This window comes from Gymnoscopelus braueri (genome assembly GCF_963280865.1).
Source record: "Gymnoscopelus braueri genome assembly, chromosome: 1".
NCBI classification, from domain to species: Eukaryota; Metazoa; Chordata; class Actinopteri; order Myctophiformes; family Myctophidae; genus Gymnoscopelus; species Gymnoscopelus braueri.
The window spans coordinates 24,029,831-24,055,916 of NC_137603.1; the positions used below are offsets into that span (position 1 = coordinate 24,029,831).

Here is a 26,086-nt window from a genome sequence, read left to right on the forward strand (position 1 = left end):
ACAAAGCCCTAAACCGTAAGTTTACGGAATGCATTGGAGTCTATGGGCGTTTGTAACTATTTCCAGTTTACATGAACCATGTGACCGACGCTGTTTCTGCCATAGATATAGAAACCTAGATACCTCATTGGCCTCTGCAGTTCATTGGAGCGACTGGTATCTCAATACAAGGCTCTTCCGCAGGGCTACTTGACTACTGGCCAATCACAGCGCGTTGACTACTGGCCAATCACAGCGCGTCTAACTGACTAGTTGCTGCGAGGCTGCCTCTTAAGAAAAGACCCGCCCCACCTGCCTCTGATTGGCCTACCGAACGCCCCCTTTTGTGACGGGGGAAAGGCGTATACCATAGACATATAAAGGTAGACGCCTCCTTCGGCTCTGAGGCATTGGTATCACGGGGGCCATTTTAGCGTAGGAAAGCTTCCCTGAAGCTTCCGCGTGTGTCACAGAAGGGGGCGTTCGGTAGGCCAATCAGAGGCAGGTGGGGGCGGGATTCTGACAGGTCTTAGAAAAGACGCACTGTGATTGGCCAGTAGTCAACGCGCTGTGAGCGCTGTGATTGGCCAGTAGTCACTTTGAGTGTCCGTTTGCCTACGCGAAAATGGCGGCCGCGATACGGGTTGCTCCAACGAACTGCAGAGGCCAATGAGGTATCTAGGTTTCTATATCTATGGCGTATACTCTAGGAAAGTGCAAAATAACTGAATTACAAACAGCAATGATTTCATTAAAATAGTTTTATAATTGCAGAACCTCGTTTCCAACCACTCATGACAGGTACTCTGTCATTTGACTGCTGCAATAAGCTTCTGCTGCAGAGATAAGTAGTTCCATATCCTGTTGCCTCAGAACCCTTCAAACAAAGTGTGATGTTTTGTTCTCTGCCCTAAACAGCAGCACATCCCTGGGGTGCATTTTGGAACACTGCCGTACACACCAGAGTGACAAATCACTGTTTCCTCTCATTTGCATGCATAATGGCGCCCCACTTAGTTAGGGCTTATATTATAGCAGTCATTCCAAATCAAAGGAGTTGATGAGGGAAGATACACAGTAACATCAGTGTTAATTTAACTCTACGAGTGTAGGGCAGTTACAAATGATAAATTAACACTTTTATTTAACTGTGTATGTCCAGATTGTTCCCATAAATAAGAATATGTTCTATTACAGTATATGACAGAGAAGCTGCAGCATTAAACTATTCTGAAATAGAGATATTTGTCCCCACCAGGCCGGATTGCCGAAGGCCGGAGACTATGTTTTCGCCCCTGTCCTTCCGTGTGTGTGTGTCTGTTCGTCTGTGTGTGGGCAGCTAATCTTCGGCACTTTGCACGCATGGCTTTCAAAGTTTGCGGGAGGGGCCCGTTTTGCACAGGGGCCCGTTTTGCACAAAATGCCACAAATCATGAATGCAATGTCCGATTGTTGTGGAACTTTGCATGCACACTCCCAGTAGGCCAGGGAAGAACCGCCACTCTGCATTTTTCAAATCGCCCTCATAGTGTCACTATAACAGCCGGCTTGACATTTGGTCTGATAACTTGAACAGTAGGTTGTACAACCAAATATTTCCCTGCATTCCTTGGATCATGATGCAACTCAGACTAGATTTTCTGCCATTTTGCATTTTCATCAAAACACACTCTGCTACTACTCCAAACCTCACAGAAATCAGTACACATGGCGTCATGTGATCAAAATGTAACAGTCAGATTTTGCATATTTCATTTCGATTGGTTATGGAGACCTGTGCTACGAGTAGCACACTTTTCTAGTTTTAATTTTATTCTATCTTAGTGAGGTATTGCATGATTAAATTGAATATATATATTTATTTCATAATGGCAAACTGTAGCCCTTGAGGCAAATCTATAATCCATTATGAAGTCCTCCCACTCCAAGTGTCTACCTCGGGCCACCGTTTCCAGTGTTATTTTTTTTAAAGCATTCTTATTTGTGTGCTATAATGCTGTAGAATATGTCAGGAAAATGGGAGAATGACAGTCAACATTACCTATTATCTTATCATATGAACCATATTAGTATGGAGGCTTTATGAACCAGCAAAAAGGACCACAATGGAAAATAAGCTCTCTTTATTGTGTTTTAGCCTTGACAGATACTGTATGTACAACTATATATTCATCATGACATGCATATGCATTTTGTCAGTAAATCATTCAGAGAGAGTTCCTTTTGAATGTGAAGACTTGTAACATTAGTTATTTGTATAATAACCCCACATTTAAGGCATGTTTTTAGATTTTCCATTTAGAACTTACTTAATTAAATAAAGTTTTGATATACAGTAAACATATGTACATAATATATTCAGCAAGTCGGAAGCGTATTATACTGCAATGTTGTTTTATAAATAGCAAAAATAGTAGATCTAGTTCACAGTGTGTCGCATCATGAAACGTTGTGAGCTTGTAGATTGGCAATTTTCACTATTTGTCATATGACGAAGTATACAGGGCTTAAGTGGTTAACTCACTGTCCTAGCATTGCTTTCAGCTGTAACACTTGCATCATTACAGAAGGTCCCATCATAGACTTCTCTCTATTATAAAATCACTGGCAGGACTTTCACAATGAAACAGGGGGAGATTATGATTGATTAATCATTTCACCCCTTGGCTGTCCCATAGCACTAATTTAGATAGTTTAATTAATATTAGATTAAATGTGTTAGCACGCTCAAGGTTAAGTTGTATTTAATCATTTATATTTGAGAACACTCTACCTTAATGATTTCAATTTCCTCCCAGGCTTAACTAGTTCTGTCCTCTGTGTGTTCTGTGTGTGTTCTGTGTGTGTCTGTGTGTGTGTGTGTGTGTGTGTGTGTGTGTGTGTGTGTGTGTGTGTGTGTGTGTGTGTGTGTGTGTGTGTGTGTGTGTGTGTGTGTGTGTGTGTGCGCGTGTGCGTGTGCGTGCACGAGTGATCGAGTGCAAGAGAAAGAGAGCGATACATCTTAAGTGCAAGTGGCTTGGGTCACATTGACATTAATTATTCTATTATGCTTTCAATCTCTTTCATTATTTTATACTAACGCTACACAGTCAATTTTAACTCAATATACCCTTACGAGTAGATTTTTACACTAAATTAAATTAACATTCAGGATTTTGCTGTGTACTCTATTTAAAAATGTATATCATCCAGTCTTCAAACTAGTTGTGTGTGTGTGTGTGTGTGTGTGTGTGTGTGTGTGTGTGTGTGTGTGTGTGTGTGTGTGTGTGTGTGTGTGTGTGTGTGTGTGTGTGTGTGCGTGTGTGCGTGCGTGCGTGCGTGCGTGCGTGCGTGCGTGCGTGTGTGTCTGTCTGCGTGTGGGCATGTGTATTCAGCTGTCTCCTTGATCTGTTGTCTATAATTTTCCTGAACTTTGACAAATTAGCAGTGGCTTTGTTTCTCCTCTCTGAGCGTGTTCGCTGAGTCCTCAATATGTCTGAGTCTGACAAGTTTTCAAGCTTTGAAACGGACACACAGTCACTGTCAGCACTCTATTAAATACCACAGGGCAAGTGAGAAAGCGCAAGTTCTGTCAATAAAATATTACAGCTTTTGAACTTCTAATCATGACACCTTTAGAGCAGAGCAGACAAATGAGACTATCTGGGTGATGTAACAACTGTGAAAACATAAGTAAGACTCTGTCTCTTTCTAAGGTCTGGGTTCTAGGGCCAATTAAAGGAGGTAGATAGTTTCATTGCAAAGGAGTCTTACATGTTAAATATGGTACGTGTCATGGGGACAAATCAACCTTTTCTCATTACCATGCTTGCAAGTCATGTTGCTCTTTAATGTTGTATTTTTCTCAACTGCAGTAGTTCTCCTTTTTGGTTTCTGTTGAGCATTCAACTGTCCATATTTAAACAGGGTAGATTTTGAGCTTTGAACATTATCAGTAAAATGTAAAACATACAGGAAACTTGCTGAGCGAATTCAGGGGTCCCCCAAGAGGATGACCCCTAACCATTTAGGTGTCAGTCCATGTCCCTTTTATTCCCATATATGGAGATCCCTGATGTCATCAGTATATGCCCATTTATTGGCATGCACATACTGTATATGGGCCCATATATGGGCATATCGGTCGTTTCGGCAGCAACCGCATGGATAAACTACTCAAGGGCGGCCACCGCACTCCCATGAGTCCTTGCCGTTGCTTGTTTGCGAGTTTGAAGTCGGACGGTCCCATATATTATGAGACCCATATGCTTATGACCGTATATGGGGGAATAGCGGTCGTATCTGTCGCTCTGGACAACCGGATCTCTATATATGACATGCCTATATATGGGCGTATCGGGTTTGTTTATGTCTGAGTCAGAGTGACGTGGCCGTGGTCTGCCCACCCGCCTGCCCTCCCATTAGCCAATTTTAATATAGTGATGTGAATTAATCACACAAAATGCTCCCGGTGTGTAAGGACCTTTAGGCCACAACTTCGCACACGAGATATCTCATAATCTGATAGCATCCTGCAAACTGTAGGATGAACCCTACTGATTTTAGTGGCCCCATGGCCTTTCCTCTTGCACGCATTTTCTCTTTTAAAGGCACTTTGTAGCTTTTCAGCATTTCAATGTATTTTATTTCTCTTTAAAGCTTTGCTGTTGTTTACAATATGTGCTAATCCGTCAGTGCTCACACACGCGCACACACACACAATATTCCATTGAAAAAACATACTGTAGCAGGCTAGCAGCTGCAAATCCTGTATACACGCATTACTACAGTATGCAACGGACCACATTGCCCAGAAAATGTTACAGATCTAAAGATAATGGGAATCCTTGCACTGAGGTTTAAAGAACATTTCAACTCAATTATAAGAAAGAGCATGAAAAGATTAATTCCCTGCAGATTTTCTTTTCACCTCATCATCTACAAATTCAATAAATGTTTACTAGGGTTGAGTGGCCTGTTTCCTAAATTGTCCTGATGACTATTAACTCTGATTTAGGCTATGGCATAACGTGAATATAAATGATGTTGTAGCCTACAAATATGATAGATACATTACATTTACTGTATGTTTCAGGTGCTGTGTATAGCTGTACCCTTAGAGAGTCAAAATTCTTAACTAACTTCAAACAATCTCATCCTTGCTTCTCCTCTTTTCTCTCCTTCTATTATTTGTAACAGTGGGATGCTATCACTGAGATGGATGAACAGAACAGGCCAATTCACACCTTTCAGGTGTGCCATGTGATGGAGCCAAACCAGAACAACTGGTTACGCTCAGGTTGGATCCAGCGGCAGGCTGCTCAGAAGGTCTGGTGAACACCACCTTTTTAACGCAAACGGTTTTCTGAGGCTGTAAGAGCGGAAATTGTAGCTAACCATAACTTGTTAAATGCACCTTCGGTACACCAAATCAGTCACATTAATGATGTTACATGTACTGTACTGATTCCCTATTTCTGATCAAGTCCATATGCCATATGTCAATTGGTTCAAAAAGCTGCCTGCACTTCAACAATAGCCATCCATCTCACTGGCTTAGATATAGTTTATTTACGTAAATGAAATATGAATGAAAGTCCTTGTATAGAGCAGTATTTTACAATGTTCTTGAGATGTCATGTGTTGAGAGTCCACGATTGTTCCTGTGCACCCAGGTGTATGTAGAGCTACGGTTCACTCTGAGAGACTGCAACTCCATCCCATGGGTGTCTGGCACCTGTAAGGAAACCTTCAACCTATTCTACCTGCAGACAGACGAGCCACTTGCTGCAGGGACACGGTTTCACCCTGCCGACTATGCCAAGGTAGAGGACAGTTATCATTGGCTGAAACAAGTATCTACCGTCCTGCGGTGCTAATGTGATACATTTCAGGCTAATCGATTTGTAAGACAAAATGCTTTTTGTTTTTTTAATCATGACTTGAAGGTGGACACCATTGCGGCTGATGAGAGCTTTACTCAAACTGACTTAGGAGATCGTGTTTTGCGCCTCAACACTGAGATCAGAGAGTTGGGGCCAGTGACCAGAAAAGGCTTCTACCTGGCCTTCCAGGATGTGGGAGCTTGTATTGCTCTAGTGTCTGTCAAGGTCAGTCCACTAGCCCAGCTATTCCCAACCTGTGGGCTGTGACAATATTGTAAGTGGGCCCCAAATAATTAGCAAAACACTAAGATGTTTTTTTTAATATAACATTAATACTTTAACTGTATTTTTTCTTTAAAACCTTGAAAAATATGTTTTCATTGTGATACCAATATATAGGAACTTACACTACGTTGGTTCCATTGATCCAAGGCGGAACACAGTCGATTGAATGCTCTGAAAATGCATGCTGCCCACCCATCTGACCACTCAACACGGTAGCCAATCGCCTGCCTTGTTAAGTGGTCCGATGTGTGTGCCACAAAAAAAAAACACTTTTGAGATTTTCAAGTGGGCCCTGATCCAGAAAAGGTTGGGAACCACTGCACCACCATCTTCAAGAATAGCATTAAGACTTGGGCTGCCTGGTGGCGTAGTCAGTGAATGCACTGACAGCATGGTCCTTGTGAGTCACGAATGCCTGAGTTCCGAAACCAGCTCCTGTCCTGTCATGTCTTGCATGTCTCTTCTCATCTCTCTGCCCTGTTCCTGTCTCACGTCACTGTGTAGTATAGCACACATGCTGAAATGCCCTAAAAAATATCTTAATGCAATGTTGAACTTTGGTAGAACTTTGGGGTGTATAGCTACCTGGGCATGATACAGTATGAGGCCAAAATGTGTCAGTCACCTTATCTATTGCTTCTGTGCTCTGTGATCAAAACAGACAAACTGACAATTCCATTTACTCTCACTGTAAAGGACAAAAGGCCTCAAAATCATTTTGAGAAAAAATCAGTTCGCAAAACTCATTGCGATTAATCTCTCTTGTCCAAAAGAGCCGCAGGAACATTAACACACATATAACTACAAATACACGACAATAGTTAAAGTTGCAGTTCACACATCCAAACTTGGTCAGAATGCCCCTGTCAAGTATCTTTCTCACCCAAAAAAACATCTACAAAGGAGTTTTATAGTACCTTGAACTTGGCTCGTTTCCAGAGGGAAGTGAGCACGTTGCACTCGCGCGAACTCACGTACGCGTACGTACAGTACGAGCAAGCAAGCTGGCGACTAGATTCTTTCACGTGCTTCTATTTACTTCCTAGTACCAACTCTGCTTCCTACTCTTGCTGTCATGTGGGTCTGTTGTCCAACAGACCCACAGTACAGCCATACATTATGCAAAGCATTGCAGGCATGCTATCTTTATGCAAGCCTTTGAAGAGGATTTGATTGGCATGTCACATATAACGTTAATGTGGTACCTGAATTTCATGTCACATGCCACACCTGCTTTCACAGAGAGGGCGGTCTGTAGGCCAGTTTTGGAGGTAAAAATCCATATTAATCCATATTAATAGAGAAAAGCAGAGTGCCACAAACCACCAGGATTTCAAAAACATATTAAAAACAAAAAAAAAATGATTTTGAGTGGCCCTAAAATGCATACACAGGTTTTTTTTATTAATTCAGTAAAAATAAATAAAAAAGCAATCAAATTGACCAAGAGTAACTTATTGATCTTTTAAAATGTACTTAAATTCCCCCATAGTAATAAGCTGTGACAACTTCTGGTCCTTCTGTATTATTCCGTCTAGAAGGGGCAGCATATTTAAAAGTTAGTTTTTGCCTAATTCTGTTCTAACTCTGGGGACCAACATCATACTGACACATACCGTAGAAAGCATTTGACGCTGGCATCAAGAAATACACCATTGTTTTTACGGCTATTACATGGGAAGCGTCAACTGGGCACGTCAAACCTGTTGGCGCATCTTCCTAGCACGGTTCTATTTTTGAGTATTGATGCTGGGCACAAACCACTAAAACACAAGTGTATATGGCATCCAAGCTTTGACGAGTACAAACTTGTATTGCAGTGTGTACTGTAGCCTCTGTATGCTGGGTTTCCTTTCACATTTGACCATTCTGATTTCTCTTTTGAGAAACACAAGTCTGTTTTTTTTGTCCAATAGACAATGGGCTGCACATGGTCACAAAATAATAGGTTTGTCTGTGAAACTACTGTAGTCCCATCTTCCTTTGCACGTATTAGCTGTTGATGTCAGCGCTTTAAATATAGACCTGTTCTATATGATGGCAAGTTCAACATTAAAGTTCAGCGTTCAAGTTCAACAGGCACGTGCAGGGGGGGGGGCGACTTTGCCTCTGATGCCCCTTTGCCTCTGATGCCCAAAGTGCCCAAAGTGTAATGGCCTGCCCAACACCCGGGTCCCTTATCAATAAGAACATTTGACAAAGTTCACTATCATAATTATTATATTAATAATAATTAAAATGAGCTAGCTGCCATCAGTCAGTTTTAGTGATTTTTTATTCCAATCACTACTTCCAGTTTGAATATACAGTAGCACAATTTCAGTCTATTAACCTTTTATAGCCATTGCAGTTGGCTTTGCTTGGTGATTCAAACTGTACCTGTGACAACATTCGAGTCTAGACAGTCAAGGTTACTGTCTATGGGCCAAGTGTTTTATCTTATGTATCCAACTCTCCTTACATGACCTGCTATAACCTCTCTCTCGGTGAGAAAGACATTAAGACACAGAAAACATCTCTCTCCTGTTTGCAAACATAATTTTTCAAAACCCTCAAAGACAAGTCGTCGTGATCACCTTTTATGAATCCATCTCACATTTGGGTACGGATATACATCTAGAAGCATGAATTGACAAATTTCTATGACAAAATCCTTGATTAAAATCGTTTTTTCAATAGGTGTTCTACAAGCACTGCCCATCCACTTTACGGAACCTGGCGGCCTTCCCAGACACTGTGCCGAGGCTGGACTCTTCGTCACTGGTGGAGGTGCATGGTGCATGTGTGGAGAACGCAGAAGAGAGAGATACACCCAAACTGTACTGTGGTGCTGATGGAGACTGGTTGGTGCCTCTGGGCCGCTGTGTCTGTAGCATTGGACACGAAGAGATGGATGGAAACTGTCGAGGTGAGGACAAGGTGTATCTTCATACTCTGTGTGTGTGTGTGTGTGTGTGTGTGTGTGTGTGTGTGTGTGTGTGTGTGTGTGTGTGTGTGTGTGTGTGTGTGTGTGTGTGTGTGTGTGCGTGTGTGTGTGTGTGTGTGTGTGTGTGTGTGTGTGTGCGTGCGTGTGTGTGTGTGTGTGTGTGTGTGTGTGTGTGTGTGTGTGTGTGTGTGTGTGTGTGTGTGTGTGTGTGTGCACACGCGCGTTTGTGTTTGTACACATCAAATTGTTTGTGTGTGTTAAAACTGTGTTATGCTACCATAAACTTGTGTTACTGCAGCTGCAGTGGGAATCTGTAAGTAGCTGGAAGGGCTTTCTGGTTGAAGGCGTGATAGAGAGAGAAAAAGAGATGAAAAGATGGCATTGTATCTCATGGAGCACTCTCAAGGGCCTAACACTCGTTTGCAAAAGCTTGCGATCTCAATTCCACACAAATTCTCCTCCTCTCATATTCTCTCATTCTGATCCTTGCAATCCACCTCTTGCTTCATCTCTTCTTGCTCCACTTGCGCTCTTATCTACACACTCGTCCTTTCTACCTTTACTCATAATTACCACCAGCCTTGCCTTCACTTGTGTCTATACTGTACTTTTCACCCACTCCCTCTCACACATCATCTCTGCTGTCCACCTTTTCATTCCCTCTTCCCTCTCTGCGCTGAGCTCATTAGGGCTCTAATGTGCAGCCTATACTGTGAACCAGACATTTATGACATTTATGAATCATCACTTCAGTACTCAAAGACCTCTGTGGAAGACTTATCTCATGTCCCTGTGTACATTACTTATCCTTTTAAGACCGGGAACGCATCCGTGTCATTTTTAGATTTCTTTGGGCTATTTTTGGAAAATAATCTTGAAAATGTGTGCAAATCTTTGAATATATGTATACATTTTTAGCTCAAATCTTTGCTTCTGGGGGGTCCCTGGAACAAAATATTTTGAGATGGGGGGGGGTCTGTGGCCAAATCATTCTGGGGGTCCTTGACATGAAAAAGGTTTGAGAACCACTTATATTATAGCAACATAGGTTTTAAAAAAAAAACTGTTAGGATTTAGAAGACATTTGTAGAATCCCAGAAGCAAAGATTTGAGTTAAAAATGTTTCACGGTTAAAAAAGAAATAGCCAAATAAATCTTAAAATGGCGTTCCCTTCCCGGTCTTAATGGGTTAAATGGTACAATCTTGCTTCTCAAAGAGGGTTGCCATGAATCCAGTGTTCGAGGGGACTGACTGGTTTTCAAATAATTTCTCTGGGTCCAGTCAGAAAAGTAAACCGAATGTTTAAAGGTACAATAAAAATGTAGTATTTTTATCCAACACACCAATGCATGCTATTCTTTTAAAATACGGTAGTGTTTTTGCACAAGCATTGATAGGTTGTTGATCAGCGTAAGCTGTTAACTTCATCTACTGTATGTCAGTTGTTCTGTTGGTTTCACACAGCATAACTGTTTAAAAGGTGCATGGCACTGTTTTTATTTTTTTGATATGTTTTATTGACAAGACCTTTGGGTATTCTAATTACTATCATATTTTGTTAAGCTTGATGTCGACCTTTGATAGTAGCAAATGTATTAACATTGTGGTCCAAATGGGATTAGATGAGGCACGTTAATCAGTTGCTGGTAGTGTTGATATACTATAGCTGTTGATATTCTGCTGCTGTAAACTGCTGAAAGAGGTTACCTATGGGACATATTTTCTTTTTGTGTGTAGGATCATATATTATTTGCAATACATTATGATTGGTCATAGGCCAGCTTAAAGCATTGGCCTATGGATTGCATATGCCCACAAGCATGCACGTGCACGTGTCTGGTTTCGCCCTGGCATCCCAGTTCTCAGGTTAAATCTATCTGTAATATCAAGTTGTTGGATTTGCCTTCATGTGATTGGTGTGAAAATCAATGTGTTGATGTGTTAGTATAAACTGTTATTTTGTTGTTTTGTGGTATTAACATCGAGGTTACTTAGAAAGCCAAGGGCAAATGTTTGGATGGAAACGATTGTCTTGTGGGAAATTCCAGAGCTCATTATTTACCAAACATACCTGAGAGGAAATTTAACAGTGAATAGGGACACAAATGTTGCCTTTCACTATTTGGTAACACTTTACTTGGATTGCTGGTCCACCTCCATCTAAGCTCAAGTATCACACTACCGGTATATCAATATTACCAAAGTACCAAATCCATCTATGTTTATGAGGTCAATTAATGTGTTATAACTTACTTAACCACATGAACCGTAGCGCCCTATGGGATGACCATTTGACAAAAAGAGCCGATCTACAAGCTCACAACGCGTCGCAGTGCAACTTGTTGTGAGCTTGTAGATCAGTTATTTTTGGCAAATAAATTTGCCGTAGAGGGGGGAAAGGAGCTGACCCAGTATAGAGCCCTGGGAGACCCTGGTCAACAAAGTATAATAGTGTTTACGTGTTTGTCAGCAGAACTGAGTGAGCGAAGCTTTCATTTAAACGGACTGTTTAGTTGTTCCAGATACTCCAGTCTTTGGCCTGGTTTCTCCGTTAGATGATGGTACAGACAGGCTGGGGGCTAGCTGGCTAATTGCCTTCATTTGTTAGCTTCACAGCTAATTTAGCTTGCGACGGGTATTCTCTAAACCTTTCTAACCTTCTCTCTTTATTCATGGCTCATGCTGTCTCTTGTAATTAAAGCAGGTGCTAAAACCGAGCGTCTCTGCATGTTAGCAATGATGGTGAACCCACCGCTATGTCATTTACTGTCCTTTACAGATGTCCCAGCTGGTTGGGGGTAAGATTCATGCTGTACCTCTGTGGTGATGTGCTTTCTCGGGTTAATACAGTGCAGTCGATATGTAGGGCAGGCTTATTTATTTGTTTTTTTAGAGTATGCTATACCCGCTTTCTTTTCAGCTCTTGTTTTTCCTTCTCTCTCACGTCCCCACAGATGTAGGTTTGGCTGCATACGTTTTTGAGTAGATATGACTGAATAGACAATGACAGTTCTGTGCTGCCGCGGTGTCTCCTGTACAGTGCATAGCTGCTTCTCTCTTCTGTGCTATAGTTGTACCAGTGGAGTGTCAACATGGGCTATACCCAGTAGCCACTATTATACTATACGCGGGCCTATTTTTATGCGTTGCGTCGTGAGCAAATGGCCCTTTTTTACTTTTCCTAATTTGTTTTCATTTATATTTCAAAAAAATATTAATAACATTTTTCAAAATAAATTTAAATATGTAGAAATTGTGAGCTTGTAGATTTGTATTTTCACGCGGTCACGTTGGATTGCCAGCCTATTTGGTATGCGCCTGGACTGCTAGGCCAGCGGGCGCCCTGTAGGCAGGTTTCTGAACTGTCCACAGCCCACCAGTGAGACAGTGAGTAGACTGAAATGGTGCCATCTTATAATGAGCGTTAGTGAGGACCAATAATTATATGAACATAAGGATGAAAATGGGTGAAGTGCTACTTTATATTATTACTTCATAATGTATTTTTTTGTAAAGTTTTGGTCACAGGGAGATACCAGAGTTCTCTTTTGGGTCTCGAGCTGAAAAGTTTTGGAAACACTGATTTAAACACTGATCCCTGTCTCTTTTCCTGCTCTGGTCAAGTGCATTGCTGCACAGTAAAACCTCAGTGTTCATTTAACTCACAAAGGACGCTTCGACCCCAAAAATGTTTTCTATCAGTTACTCACCCCGTGAAGCCTTGACATCATGGTAAATTTTTGTCTGTGTTGCATTCCTTCTCGTGAATATATAATCCACAAACAAAGAGAATACTTGATTAATTTAAGAAAGAAATTGTGTGTGTGTGTGTGTGTGTGTGTGTGTGTGTGTGTGTGTGTGTGTGTGTGTGTGTGTGTGTGTGTGTGTGTGTGTGTGTGTGTGTGTGTGTGTGTGTGTGTTACAATAACAAAACTATAGCAAAAATCTGTTTATAAACTCTCACACAACACTCATGGTTAATGTGTGAACTCATGTGTGAACTCAGCTCACGTTAAAGCCCATGTGCATGCCCAAGTGTGCTCCTCGCTCGTGCCAAGAGACTGTTTACACCCCAAGTGTTTTAAATAGTAAAGTTTCAGTGAAAATGTGCTTTTTTGGAAGTAATGAGGACATGGACTGGATACAGGTCACTTGGATTTTACTGAGAGAATTGTGTTGCCGTTTATATATGATTTTTGATGTTGTTTTGCGGTTGTTAATCCTAGCCCCCTATTTTCTTCAAAAAATATTTATGGATTCTTAATTCACCTTGAAGGAATGCGACACAGACATTCTAAATGAATTCAAGGCTTCACGGAGTGAGTAATTGATAGGGGGAAAAGTAATTTTGGGGGTGAGGTATTCCTTTAAGCTAAAGTACTGACAGTGATATGAATTGGCTTGTTGTTGAAATGTGCTTTACAAATAAACCTGCTTTGCCTTGCCTTGGCTATGGGCTGTCCCTGACAGTGAGGAACAGCCACAACTGAACTAGTAATAGCAGCAGTATTCATACGGCAGAACAGAAACAAATTAATTGATTTTTTTTTGTAGTCATGAAACACATCTCATTTCCTGTCCATGAAAAATGTAAAGTAGCTGAAAATCTTTCAGCAACTTTCCGTGTTTCTCTCAATTCTTATGCAGCCGACACAATAATTGTGTGTGTGTGTGTGTGTGTGTGTGTGTGTGTGTGTGTGTGTGTGTGTGTGTGTGTGTGTGTGTGTGTGTGTGTGTGTGTGTGTGTGTGTGTGTGTGTGTGTGTGTGTGTGTGTGTGTGTGTGTGTGTGTGTGTGTGTGTGTGTGTGTGTGTGTGTGTGTTGGATGGATGGATGGATGGATGGATGGATCGTGACTCTTCTGCCAAAAAAATGTTACTTAGATTTTTTTTGTCTCTCGTTAATCTATTGAGTTGGCCAGTTGTAGACATTCCTGGATTATTTTTCTCGGGGATGAAATATCTTGCATTGTTTTGGTGGGCTTCTCGCTGCCATTTACCATAATGTCGCTCTTGCACAGCTGCCGTTGTTTTGCATTTGTGCAGTTTGCAGGCAGTTGCAGTGAGTTTACTGTGAACTTGCCATGACTTTTGCTATATCCTCGTTTTCATTTTGGAAAGTTGCTTCAAAGGGCACTGTGATCAAAGCAGTCTGAGAGGCAGCATGGGGAAAGAGCAAGCGAGGGAGCGATGGGGGGAGGGAGAGAGAGAGAGAGAGAGAGAGAGAGAGAGAGAGAGAGAGAGAGAGAGAAGGGAAAACCTCAATGCTCCCAAATGTAAGCACAGCAACACGTCCAGCTCTCCCCGCCAACTCCCTAAACTAAGTCGGCAGTGCTTATCAAACCCTGTTTTCTTTTATTTATTTATTTATTAATTCTTTTTGCACCAGTAGCACTCTGCCAGACGGTTTTGACATCTCAATTGAGTGCTTTATTATTCTATTGCTTTCAGTCAGTGTCAGCCACAAGAGGATAACACGCATAGGCGGGTTATATCATGACCTAGATAAGGCAACATCACAGCACTAATGCTATTTGTTCCATGTCCTTTCGTCATGCAGCCATCTTCAAAAGTGGCACTGCGTTGAATGGGAACCAACTGCTTTGGGATTGCTTGCGATTATGAAAAGGCATGGGGCTGGGGTGTTATAATAGAGGATTCTGCATACAAAAGAAATTGAATTACTTTGAACACATTTTTTTACTTAGGATTGAGAAGATTATGGTATGCTGTAATCTTTACTCACACACTGTGCTTGTAAATAATTCAACGAAATACTCACACAGTAGAGCCCTTGGTCTCCTAATTTACACTTCCCTTCGAATCCAGGGAAGCTCCCTCATAGCATTGCACCAGAAAAGGGGCAACATTAGCGAGTGTACCCGTGTGTCACCATATTTCCATTTCCATTTTCACTGCAGATCGGAGCTGGAGTAAATAAAAAATACCTGTGACTACTTCAGAGTCATTTGAATGCTGATTGTAACCTTGGAGAAAGACCCACAGGACCACTGCCCTGTGTGCCTGATGTACTTATCCCATGAGTTCAAGCAATAAATCATTCATTTCCTGACTCAGTTTGCCTCAACATCTTGATTGCTCTAGAATTCCTGAATGGTTTATTATATCATCCAACAATTTTGAATACCATTACCACTGTATTATCTCTTGGACATCATGGAGCTGATACAAACACAGTTTTACAAGCAGGAAGGCTATCTCCCCTCTTTTTTCCAAATCTGTATTGCTAGAAGTAGAGAGGTCAAATTGGATAAATGGTTTGTTGAAATGTAGACAATTTTAGGCGTATTGACACTTCTAGAGACATGTTTGACTTACAAAGAACTCAAACAACAGGGTACTGTAAGCGATCTGTTGATTAGAGCTGCTAAGAGAAGGGAAGGGTATATTCGTAACCCAGGTTTTCTGGAGAGACTATCTCCAACTATAAGAGCCGTGCCGAAATCAAGATTAACCGGAGTGGACATATGAGGATTCCACCCGACAGCATAATCCTCCCCTCTCTCCTCTCTGTAAGACAGCAACCTGTGGTGCTTGAGTTAGTGTCAGGAATTGAATGTGGCCCGCCCCTATCTCCTCTAACCCATTCGATCCGGTAACGCATATGTGTCATTTTAAGATTTTTTTGGCTACTCAAAAATAGCAGATCTACAAGCTCATAGCGGGGTGGGGGGGAGGGGTCCGCGGACAAATACATATCGTTTTGGGTGGTCCTTGACATGAAAAAAGTTTGAGAACCATTGATATTATATATATTATAAGTTTGTTTTTTCAAAAAAAAACGTCAGTATTTAGAAGACATTTGTAGAATCCCCAGAAGCAAAGATTTGAGTTAAAAGTGTTCGCTTTAGAAAACACATATATTCAAAAATTTGCACACATTTTCAAGATTTTTCTAAACAAAATAGCAGATCTACAAGCTCGTAGCGCGGCACTTGGTGCCGTGCTATGAGCTTGTATTTCTGCTATTTTTGAATAGCCCAAAGTATAAAATAATGGTTATAGCTAAAAAAATATCTAAAATTACACTGTATGCGTTCCTGGATTGAATGGGCTAAGGACCCTCACAGTCTCTCCGCTCATCTCTGTTCAGCCGGGCCAGAGCATCACTCATTCCCTGTGAAACGCCGCCTCCATCTACATATCAAAGCTTTAGAGTCCAGGGTAAACATACGGACTCAGACTCCATCTGTTCCTGACAACATAAAGCCCAGAGTGAGTTGCCCGCAAAACCACAAACCAAAAACAAGTCTAGATCTTATGTGATCACAAAATATGCTTCAATTTGACAAGTCACCTATAGAGGTGTTCTTCTGAAACACACTCACAAAGGGTTATACTTAAAAGAGAAAGTTACAATGTGATGGCACAAGGAAATTGACACATGGAATGGACTTCAATACACTCACATTTGTCTTCATTTTGCAGGCATCCATTATCTCTGAATGCATGTGATGTTCCAGTATACAAAATGTTACATGGTTAAGATTGGGGATATAATATGTAGTTACATGCACAACTACCCTTCTAGGCCTCCTTATGTACCGTAGGTGCAGTGTTGGAAAGTACATTTACTCAAGTTCTGTAGTTAAGTAGACTGTTTAGGTACTTTTACTTTACTGTAATATTTCCATTTTTCATTAATAACTCCACTACATCTCAGAGGATATTGTACTTTTTTTTACTCCACTACAACTATTTGATGGCTTTAGTTATTTTGATATTTTTTTACAAAACTTACATTACACACCAACGCTATTTCATACTACAAGGCATCAAGACAGATCGCTATTTTTGAAAAAGTTTGACACATTTTTACATACTTGAGGTACTTTGGTACTGTAAGTATATTTTGATGCCAATACTTTTGTACTTTTACAACAGTCACATTTTGAGTACAGGCCTTTTACTTGTAACAGTGTATTTCTATATCGTAGTATTGCTACATTTACTTGAGTAAATAATCTGAGAACTTCCTCCACCACTGGTTATATGCACAACTATACCCTTCTAGGCCTCCGGCGTACCGTAGGTGTAAAGGGTTAACTTCAACAGCTCTTTAAGCTGACATTGGATATTCCGCTGTTACCGAAATCTTCTCTGTTCTATTCAACCCCCTATGGAGGGCAGATTTTTTGTCTGGTTGGTCTTTTGTTGAGAAGGATGCACATACAGTATAGTAGCTGTAAACAAAATGGCCACCCCCTACATCTTGTCCTTGAAGTGGAATCTTTGTATCTGTCAGTGTAAACTAAAGCAAGGCTGTGAAACAGCATCTGTGCTCAACCAATTATGCCCAGATAAATAAAAGAAGAAAAAGAACGGTGGTGTTGTGTGCATCTGCAGGTTACTTCACAAAGAAACATGGTGCACTTGAATTCCCTCAATCCTGTACATCAGTGTTAATTTTGTTGACTAAGACTAAGACTATGATTTTGATATTAGTCGACTAAGACTAGACGAAGACTAAACAATTTCAGATGACTGAAATAGGACTAAAACTATGTGTTATTCAAAAGACTAAAGGTCCTTACACACCGGGGCGAATTCTTCATGCGAATAAATACGTTTTTTTTAAAAACCTTATAAAGTCAATGCAAGCGTCCACATCAGTTTCGCGAAGCGAAAAAGCGTCTTTTAATTATTCGGAACGAGTCTGAATTTTGCGTATATTCGCATATTCGCCGGTGTGTAAGGACCTTAAGAATCAGAATTTGCTGTAAAATTAACACTGCTGTACATGTACGCAAATATTACAAGGACAATATTTTTGCTGTGCTGTACTGTACATTTGTCCTTTACAACACTGGTTCTCAAAGTGGGGTCTTTAAACAGTGTTTAAACACTTCAGCCAGCTATCTCATTTTTAGGCTATTCAAACATAACAGATCTACAACCTCACAACGTGACCACGACATGCTGCACAGCCACGCCGCGACAGCGTTTTGACAAATCTTGTCAAATCGTCTCTTAAGTGGTCCCTGGGACAAAATCTTTTCAAATGGGGTCAAATACATATTAATTTGGGGGTCATGACATGAAAATATATAAATCTCCCTTAGAGCAAGTAGGCGGGCTCTTTTAGCTCAGTGGTATTTCAGCACTAGGCGCAGAAGAGCAGGGTTCAAATCCAGGGTATAACAGGAAAGTTACATAATGCAGCTTTAAGTAACAGACCTGTATAAATATTATATATGTATTCCCTGGCACCGAAAATATACAGACCTCCATTTGCAATGTGCATGTTGCAATAGGCTGCAACAAATATGCCATTGTGACCGAGGCGAGGCGTGTCATGTGGGGGTGCATTAATTCTCCAACAATGTTCAGTCCGGTTCATAATTAGCAACACCTGGCTGACAACAATATTGTTACTCTAGCTACACTGAATGAATGAATGAATGAACAATCTAATGAACAAAATTACTTAATTAATAATTGCATGAATGAATTAGAACCATAGTTTTGTAATGTAACATTTAATATATTTTTTTGCTCGTTATGGACCTTGCGAGTTAGCCGTGGGATGCCACTCTGTGAGCAGCTCAGTTATGAGAAAATAACGGCACTTCAGCGGGGTAAACACCCTCAGTATGATGTGTGTGTCAGCATGATGATGGTGTCTATTAACCCCTTAAAACCGTGAACGCACTTTAACCATTATTTTATACTTTGGCTATTCAAAATTAGCAGATATACAAGCACAAAGTGCTGCGCTATGAGCTTGTAGATCTGCTTTTTATTTTTTATTTTTAATCGTGGGCAATTCTTTGAATATATATATATATATATATTTTTTTTTTAAAGCCTATATTTTTTACTTAAATCTTTGCTTCTGGGGGATTCTACACATGTCTTCTAAATCCTAACATCCATTTTTGGATTTAACATCCAAAAAGCGTATGCTGCTATATATATAAGTGGTTCTCAAACCTTTTCATGTATAGGACCACCAAAAATGATATGTATTTAGCCACGGACCCCCATCTCCAAATATTTTGTTCCAGGGCCCCCCCCAGAAGCAAAGATTTTAGTTAACAGTATACATAATATATTCAAAGATTTGCACAAATTTTCACGATTTTTTCCCTCAAAAATAGCAGATCTACATATGAGCTTGTATATCTGCTATTTTTTAATAGCCAAATAAATCTAAAATGACACGGTATGCGTTCCCGGATTGACTGGGTTAACCTTTGATGGCAAATATGAGTCTTTAGTTTTCTAATGACTTGTGGGTGCTGGGTTCTTCCCAGCTTATACCAGCGCTCATGAAGCAGCTGGAGATTCAAATGAAGCTATGCGTCTGTTGCCATTGGCAGGAGGTCAAAGTAATATCCATGAGAACCATCATCAGGATTAAGATTCATTACTCTTCCCATTAGGAATAGGCCTGCAGCTTGATTGTGTGTGTGGGTGATGTGTGTCTCAGCGAGTCTGTTTCTTTTGTGGAGATATTTGGATTTACATGTTCAACACTTACTGTCCCTGCTTTAGTTTTATAATCTCCTCCTACACATTATAAACTGATAGTCCAGCTTTATAAAGTACATATCTTATATTGTGTGCGTGCGTGCGTGCGTGCGTGCGTGCGTGCGTGCGTGCGTGCGTGCGTGCGTGCGTGCGTGCGTGCGTGCGTGCGTGCGTGCGTGCGTGCGTGCGTGTGTTTATATATAGATATATTTATATCATATACTGTAGATATATAGATATATATATCTACAGTGTGTCTGTGTGTGATATATATATAGTATATATAGTAAGTATGTACAGTATACACTATATATATATATAGTGGTTACTGTACATACTGTGTATATATACTGTATATTATGTTATTTATATACGTATGTTGAGATATATGTCCTACTGTATAGTACAAGTCTCATATTTACTGTTCATAGACTGTACAGTACACATGGTACTGTATATTCATTCATATATTCACTGGCGATAGATGTACTGTACAGTGATACTGTAGGTGTATCGTCACTCATACTGTATATTCAGGGCTCATTATGTTTATTGATAGACTGTACATATACTGTAGTATTGTCATTCACTCATTCAAAAATCCAGTGCTGAAATCTAGGTCCAGCAGCTCAGTAATATATTTTATGATCATTTTATTGTTCGTTCACACCTGCATTTCCCTCCAGGGATCAATAAATGTTCCATGATCCATGATGAAAACAGCTGGACACCTTTCAGCACCGGATTGAACAAGTGCAGTATACTGCCACATGCTGTTAAAGGAAGGGCTAATGGTAATGCCGTAGTTCATTACTGCCCTTTGCCATACCAGAGGGTGGCCAATTAAAACAGAGCAAGTCTTGCTCACTAGGACGTGTGCAACCCAAGATGTTGGGAGGAGAAACCTGCAGGAATTATTTGAATCAAGAAAACTGTTGATAGCCACGTTTAACTATTGATATATTTATTTGCATCTCCCCATACACAGACACACGCATGCATACATGCACATAGGCACGCACACATGCATGCACGCATGTACTGTACGCACGCACGCAAGCACGCACGCACGCACGCACGCACGCACGCACGCACGCACGCACGCACGCACGCACGCACGCACGCACGCACGCACGCACGCACGCACGCACGCACGCACTCTCACACACACACACTCTCACACACTCTCACACACACTCTCACACACACACATACACACACACCACATCTTTGATGTAAATGTATATTTTCCATCTACGCAGAGTATTAAGCAATTGCAATATTATGGCTTTATTTTGCTTTGCACAGACGGTCAGGGGGAGCAGGAGGCAATCCCCACTGGTTATTGTCATTGTCTGATAAGCTATCGGTGGGGGGGGGGGGTAAACAGGAAGGAAAGGCAGAAGGAGGAAGTGGACTGAAGCAAAGATGTTGATATGAGATCAGGGGAGAAGAAACTGGCAAATGGTGGAATAATATGAGGGTTGAGGGAGGGAAAGGGGAGTCAGTGGAGTTAATTGAGAGGAAGAAATGAGGAGAGAGAGCAAGATGGTGGAGAAATTGAGGAAATAATGAGGGTGGAAAGAGAGAGAGAGTGAGGATGCTGAGATGAGAATGCGCAGGTCAGCAGACCTGTGCTGGCTAACAATAAGTGGATGAATGTTTGTAGAATGCATGCAGACTGTAATTGCGGTTCCATAAGGCACTATTTCTATGTAAATAGTAAAAAAAAAAAGAAGCATTTAACAGCTTTGAAGAGAAGAACTCTGAGAACAAACCCCTCTACTATTTTATTCCAAGGGAATGTACAGTAAAAGGCTCAAAATACACACCTTTATTTTCTGTCTGAAAATTTCGAACAGCTTAGTATGTAGCTCTGGATTTGAATACCATTTGATGTTCAGTTATATCAGCATAAAGACTACAGTAGATGTACTATTGGGAGGATTCTGGAGCAAGGCAACTCAAGAGAATTGAAACAGCCAAAGTAATATCAAGTGCCATAATGTTATTTCTCTGTAGGCTATCCACCAAAGTAACAGTGGGGAGGAAGGACTCCCAAAAGGCGGCATAGATCCAATAAAGAAGTTTGCGAAGCCACTGTAATGCAAACAGTGATATTTATTCGTTAGAAGTAGCAATGATGCTGCGTGAGGACGAGCAAATAGCTCAGGATGTGTCACATTAGTACACGAGCTACATTCCAAGCCATACGTTGTGTTCACTGCTTGTGCTGCTTTATTTGGCGTTACTACCTGCAACTAAATATAACTTGTTTTTGTATTCAGTATTCCTGAAAAGCCTTTAGGTAGATCCTGATCCAGGTGCGGTAGCTTCACTGGAAGGCACAATTTGTTGTCTTAACAGTGGTCACTAGCACAGGCATGACATGACATGCTAATGGCGGTAACAGTGATCCAGTCTAACTCGTGAATAAGGTCAGATCATAGAAAAGGAAAGAGTCATAGTTGGCACTTGGAGTCAAATCAAAATGGCACGATGTTGCATGAACTCTCTAACCATCTCCCAATCTCTCTCTCCAGCTTGCATGCCTGGTTTCTACAAGGCGTATGCTGGGAACATACCATGCTCCAAATGCCCTCCACACAGCTCCAGCCATGACCAGACTGCCACTTTCTGTCACTGTGACAAGGGCTTCTTCCGAGCTGTGAAAGACCCTTCAAGCATGGCTTGCACAAGTCAGTAAAATAGTGACAGTACTCCACTGTATGTGCGTTATGTTCTGTATTTCTCTGCCTGTCCAAAGTTAAGTCCGTATACAGTCCTGTCTTTGTTACTATCTTTGATTCTATGTTACTATTTTTTTCATTCTTTGCCACAATTGTTGATAGTTTGACCTTTTCCTGTCAGCAGGTATACTGTGCAGTATACCTACTGATTTCTCTCAATATGATTCAGTTTAATTCAATTAAAACCAAACCTGGAGTTGAATGTGTGCACCATTTGCTCTTTAATTTGTAAAAGCATACTAATGATAATAATAATAATGTATTATTATTATTATTATTATATCTCTCTAAACAACTCTACTGCCTCTACAGGACCCCCCTCGGCTCCGAGCAACCTGGTGTCATTTGTGAACGACACGGCCCTCTTCTTGCAGTGGGCCCCTCCCAGTGACACCGGAGGCAGGAAAGACCTCACCTACAACATCCTGTGTCAGCGTTGTCACGGCGACGACAGCAACGGCGGCGTGCTGCAGTGCGAGCCGTGCGAGCCCGACCTGCGCTTCATTCCTCGGCCACTCGGCCTGACGGGCACCTCGGTGGCGGTGGTAGATTTTGCCATGCACACCAACTATACTTTCCACGTGGAGGCTATGAACGGTGTTTCAGGGGTGGGTGTATCCGCACGCTCCCTGGCCAATGTTACCATCACCACACACCAAGCTGGTGAGTTTAAAGTCTGTCTTTTTGTTTCTCTCTGTGTGTCTTCCCTGTTCTCTCTCCTGGGACAAATGTTCGAAAACTGCATCCCTGTGTAGAATAATATTAACTAGACGCGTCGCAATTCAGGGCAATTGCAGAGTGTGGTTGCACCGACGCTAGTCTCGAGTCTCGACGCTAGACTCGAGGAATACGCTGGGAGGAATACCGTCGGAGGCTGTGCCAATTACATTGTCACGTAACTCCTGAGATCACTTGCGTTCCATTTTGAGAGGATTGATCCCCCCAAAATAAGGTTTTTGCATCAAACGGTTACATTTTGAGCATTTGTGGCGCCCCCTATGGATCAAAGTGGATTTTTTGGGGGGGATTTGTTGAATAAACCACACTTGACATGTGATTCAAATTTGGGATTGACTGGACGTTTTGTTCGTGATTTGTGGCCTTTTTTGTAAAACGGGCTCCTCCCACTAACTTTGGAAGCCAATTACGGACGAACGGTAAGGACTATCAAAATGCCGTTTGGATATGTTTATCGCATGGGTCTAGAGATTGTGTGTACCGATTTTTGTGAAATTTGGACAAAATATGTGGGAGGAGGAGCTAAAAGTGTGTTTTGAAGAAAATTCAAAATGGCGGAAAATCTATCCTGACACAAATGCGTCATGACCCAAGGAATCTAGGGAAAAAAATATTTTTATTTTACGACCTCCGGTTCAAGAGTTATAGGCCAAAACGTAAAGTGGGCTGTTATAGCGCCACCATGAGGCCGACTGGTGTAATTCTTTTTTTAATAATTTCGGACTAAATCATGAACCACCCCTCCAAATCTTGAAACTCTAGCCCTTACGGTTTCTGAGAAATAAATACTTGAATGGGAGTTTTTTCATTTTCCCATTAAAGTGGATGGGGAAATTTAATGCACTAATAAATCAATATCAATTAAACTATGTAACCAATCTCTTAGCAAAATGATAGCACACGATTCCCGGTGAGACCGGTCACTTTCACATATGGCACTAAATTGGGAAAAATAAACTGTGGGAGGAGTAGCGTGCCAAAGTATTGCGTGCTTCAGTTTACCAAGAACAATAGTCTGGTTGCCCTGTTAGGGCAACCACACTAATTATCGTCACTGTCGGGTGGAAACCTTGTCCAAAACCATGTCCAAAACAGTTAGTTTTCAGGAAATGGAATAAAAGAACCTGTGTTCCAATGGATGCAATGTAGTTGTTTTGGTCACAAGCTCTTGTAAATACTTTTCATTGTGTTAAATATTTATTATAAACCCACAGATACCACAGACACACTTAACCACTTTCTCTTAAAAAAAAAGTCTCTACACGATGCAGCGTGTGAGCTTGTAGTACAACAAAGTAGTGCATTCATTTATGGAAAAAACATAAAAAGTTGAAATACAGAGCTATAAGTTATATTTATCACCAGGTAACCAAATATCCAAATATTGTAATTATTGCACAGCAATGTCACATGTGCTGACTAGGTATATATGCGCTTTCATGTTAATCTGCTACTGGCCGCTTGTGGGTGTTTTAGATGGGCTGTGTGGTGTGACTGTCTGGGGTTGTTGTCTCTTTTGCATGGATGGACATAGCAATCTGAATAAATGCTTCACCTCTATATACAAAACTGCTTCACAAGAGATGGCGAATCGGCGATATATATATAATATTTTTTTACATTCATAGATTTTACTACAAGATGCCAGTGCAGCTTTGTGTTTGGATGATATGTTTGGCTCTTGAGATGCCTCTTACATATTTACCATAGTAAATCAAAGTACTGGCCTCTGCAGAAGAAGCCCAAGAAATGCACAGAATATCCAATGCTTGAAATAGAGATTTGTAGGACAGCCCTACCACCAGGTTAGAGTGATTCCTTAAGAAACCACCACTTAATTCTATATTGATATCAAGTGCAAATCCCAATGAGTACATGATAGAATTTAAAATAATGATGATGCCTTACCCCCACACCTGCCAACAAATTGACTTCATTTACTTGGATTAGATGAAGTCAAGTATTCATCATGAATTAAGTATGAAGCATTAAGAATATATCATACATGCACTTCAGTCTAAGTGCCAGTTATCAAGTATCAATTATAATGTATACATAGTAAAATAATTACGTATATGCTAGTTATATTTTGACAGTAGGCAATGCTGAAAGACAGAAATGTATGATTTATTTTTATTTTTATGTATGAATCTATTTGAATGGAAATGTGACTGTCTTTTGTCACTGATTGATTCAGCCGTGCCCAGGTGCTCTGTTATGTAATGCAAATGTTCATTGTTTCATTGTTACACTGCAGATCCTGGCTTGCGGCTACCTGTCTATTTTTACCTACAGATGAGCACTCTTAAAGCCCTCCAATTGCACAATACTTGAGCACAAAATAAATACATTAACTCTACTAGACCGGGCCTACTAAGGGAACGATGCAACCTCGTATATCCAAACGCTGTTTTAAATTTAAAGAAACAACCTGTTTTCCAGTGTAGTTAGTATTTAGTAACAAACTCTTGTAAATACCTTTCATTGGTTAAATATTAATAAAACTCACAGAGTAGACAGACTAAACCACTTTCAACCTGCCCTATTTTGGGCATGTCATTTATACTGTAGGCGAAAAATGTCAAACATTAAAAATGTTTTAAAGAGTAGGGAAAACGTCAGATCTGCAAGCTCACAATGTGTTGCATCGCGACATGAAGATGTAAATATGGACGCGCAGTGTTTCTGTCCGACAGTGAAGATATGTCATGCACACACGTCGTGCGTGTGTGTGCGCGTGCGTGTGCGTGTGCGTGTGCGTGCGCGTGCGCGTGCGCGTGCGCGTGCGCGTGCGTGTGCGTGTGCGTGTGCGTGTGCGTGTGCGTGTGCAGTTACAGGCTGCCACAGTACAGATGAAGATGTTGATGGCGAGGTAGCAGGCAGGGATTTCCCCTCAGGCAACAATTGGCTGGTCACCCTGCCTGACAGGCAGTAGTGCTCTCTCCGTCTCTCTGCCTTTGAGCACTTAGTTTGCAGACCGTGAGCGAGCTGACATACTGTAGCAACCGTGTCCTGCACTTACACTAGCCCTAATGACCAGATCAGGCAAAT

At 41.1% G+C, this 26,086-nt stretch overlaps 1 protein-coding gene across 2 annotated transcripts in view; it reads left to right on the forward strand.

Annotated features, from left to right (window-relative positions):
• The window catches only part of LOC308086742 (ephrin type-A receptor 6-like), a 68,662-nt gene that overhangs the window by 14,742 nt on the left and 27,834 nt on the right, over positions 1-26,086 (forward strand). For both annotated transcript variants that reach the window (XM_080430390.1, XM_080430391.1), the window contains exons 3-8: positions 5,158-5,286; positions 5,634-5,783; positions 5,907-6,068; positions 8,808-9,036; positions 22,091-22,246; positions 22,610-22,960. In XM_080430390.1, coding sequence (XP_080286516.1) covers positions 5,158-5,286; positions 5,634-5,783; positions 5,907-6,068; positions 8,808-9,036; positions 22,091-22,246; positions 22,610-22,960 — 1,177 coding nt within the window. The remainder of the gene's footprint in view (positions 1-5,157; positions 5,287-5,633; positions 5,784-5,906; positions 6,069-8,807; positions 9,037-22,090; positions 22,247-22,609; positions 22,961-26,086) is intronic.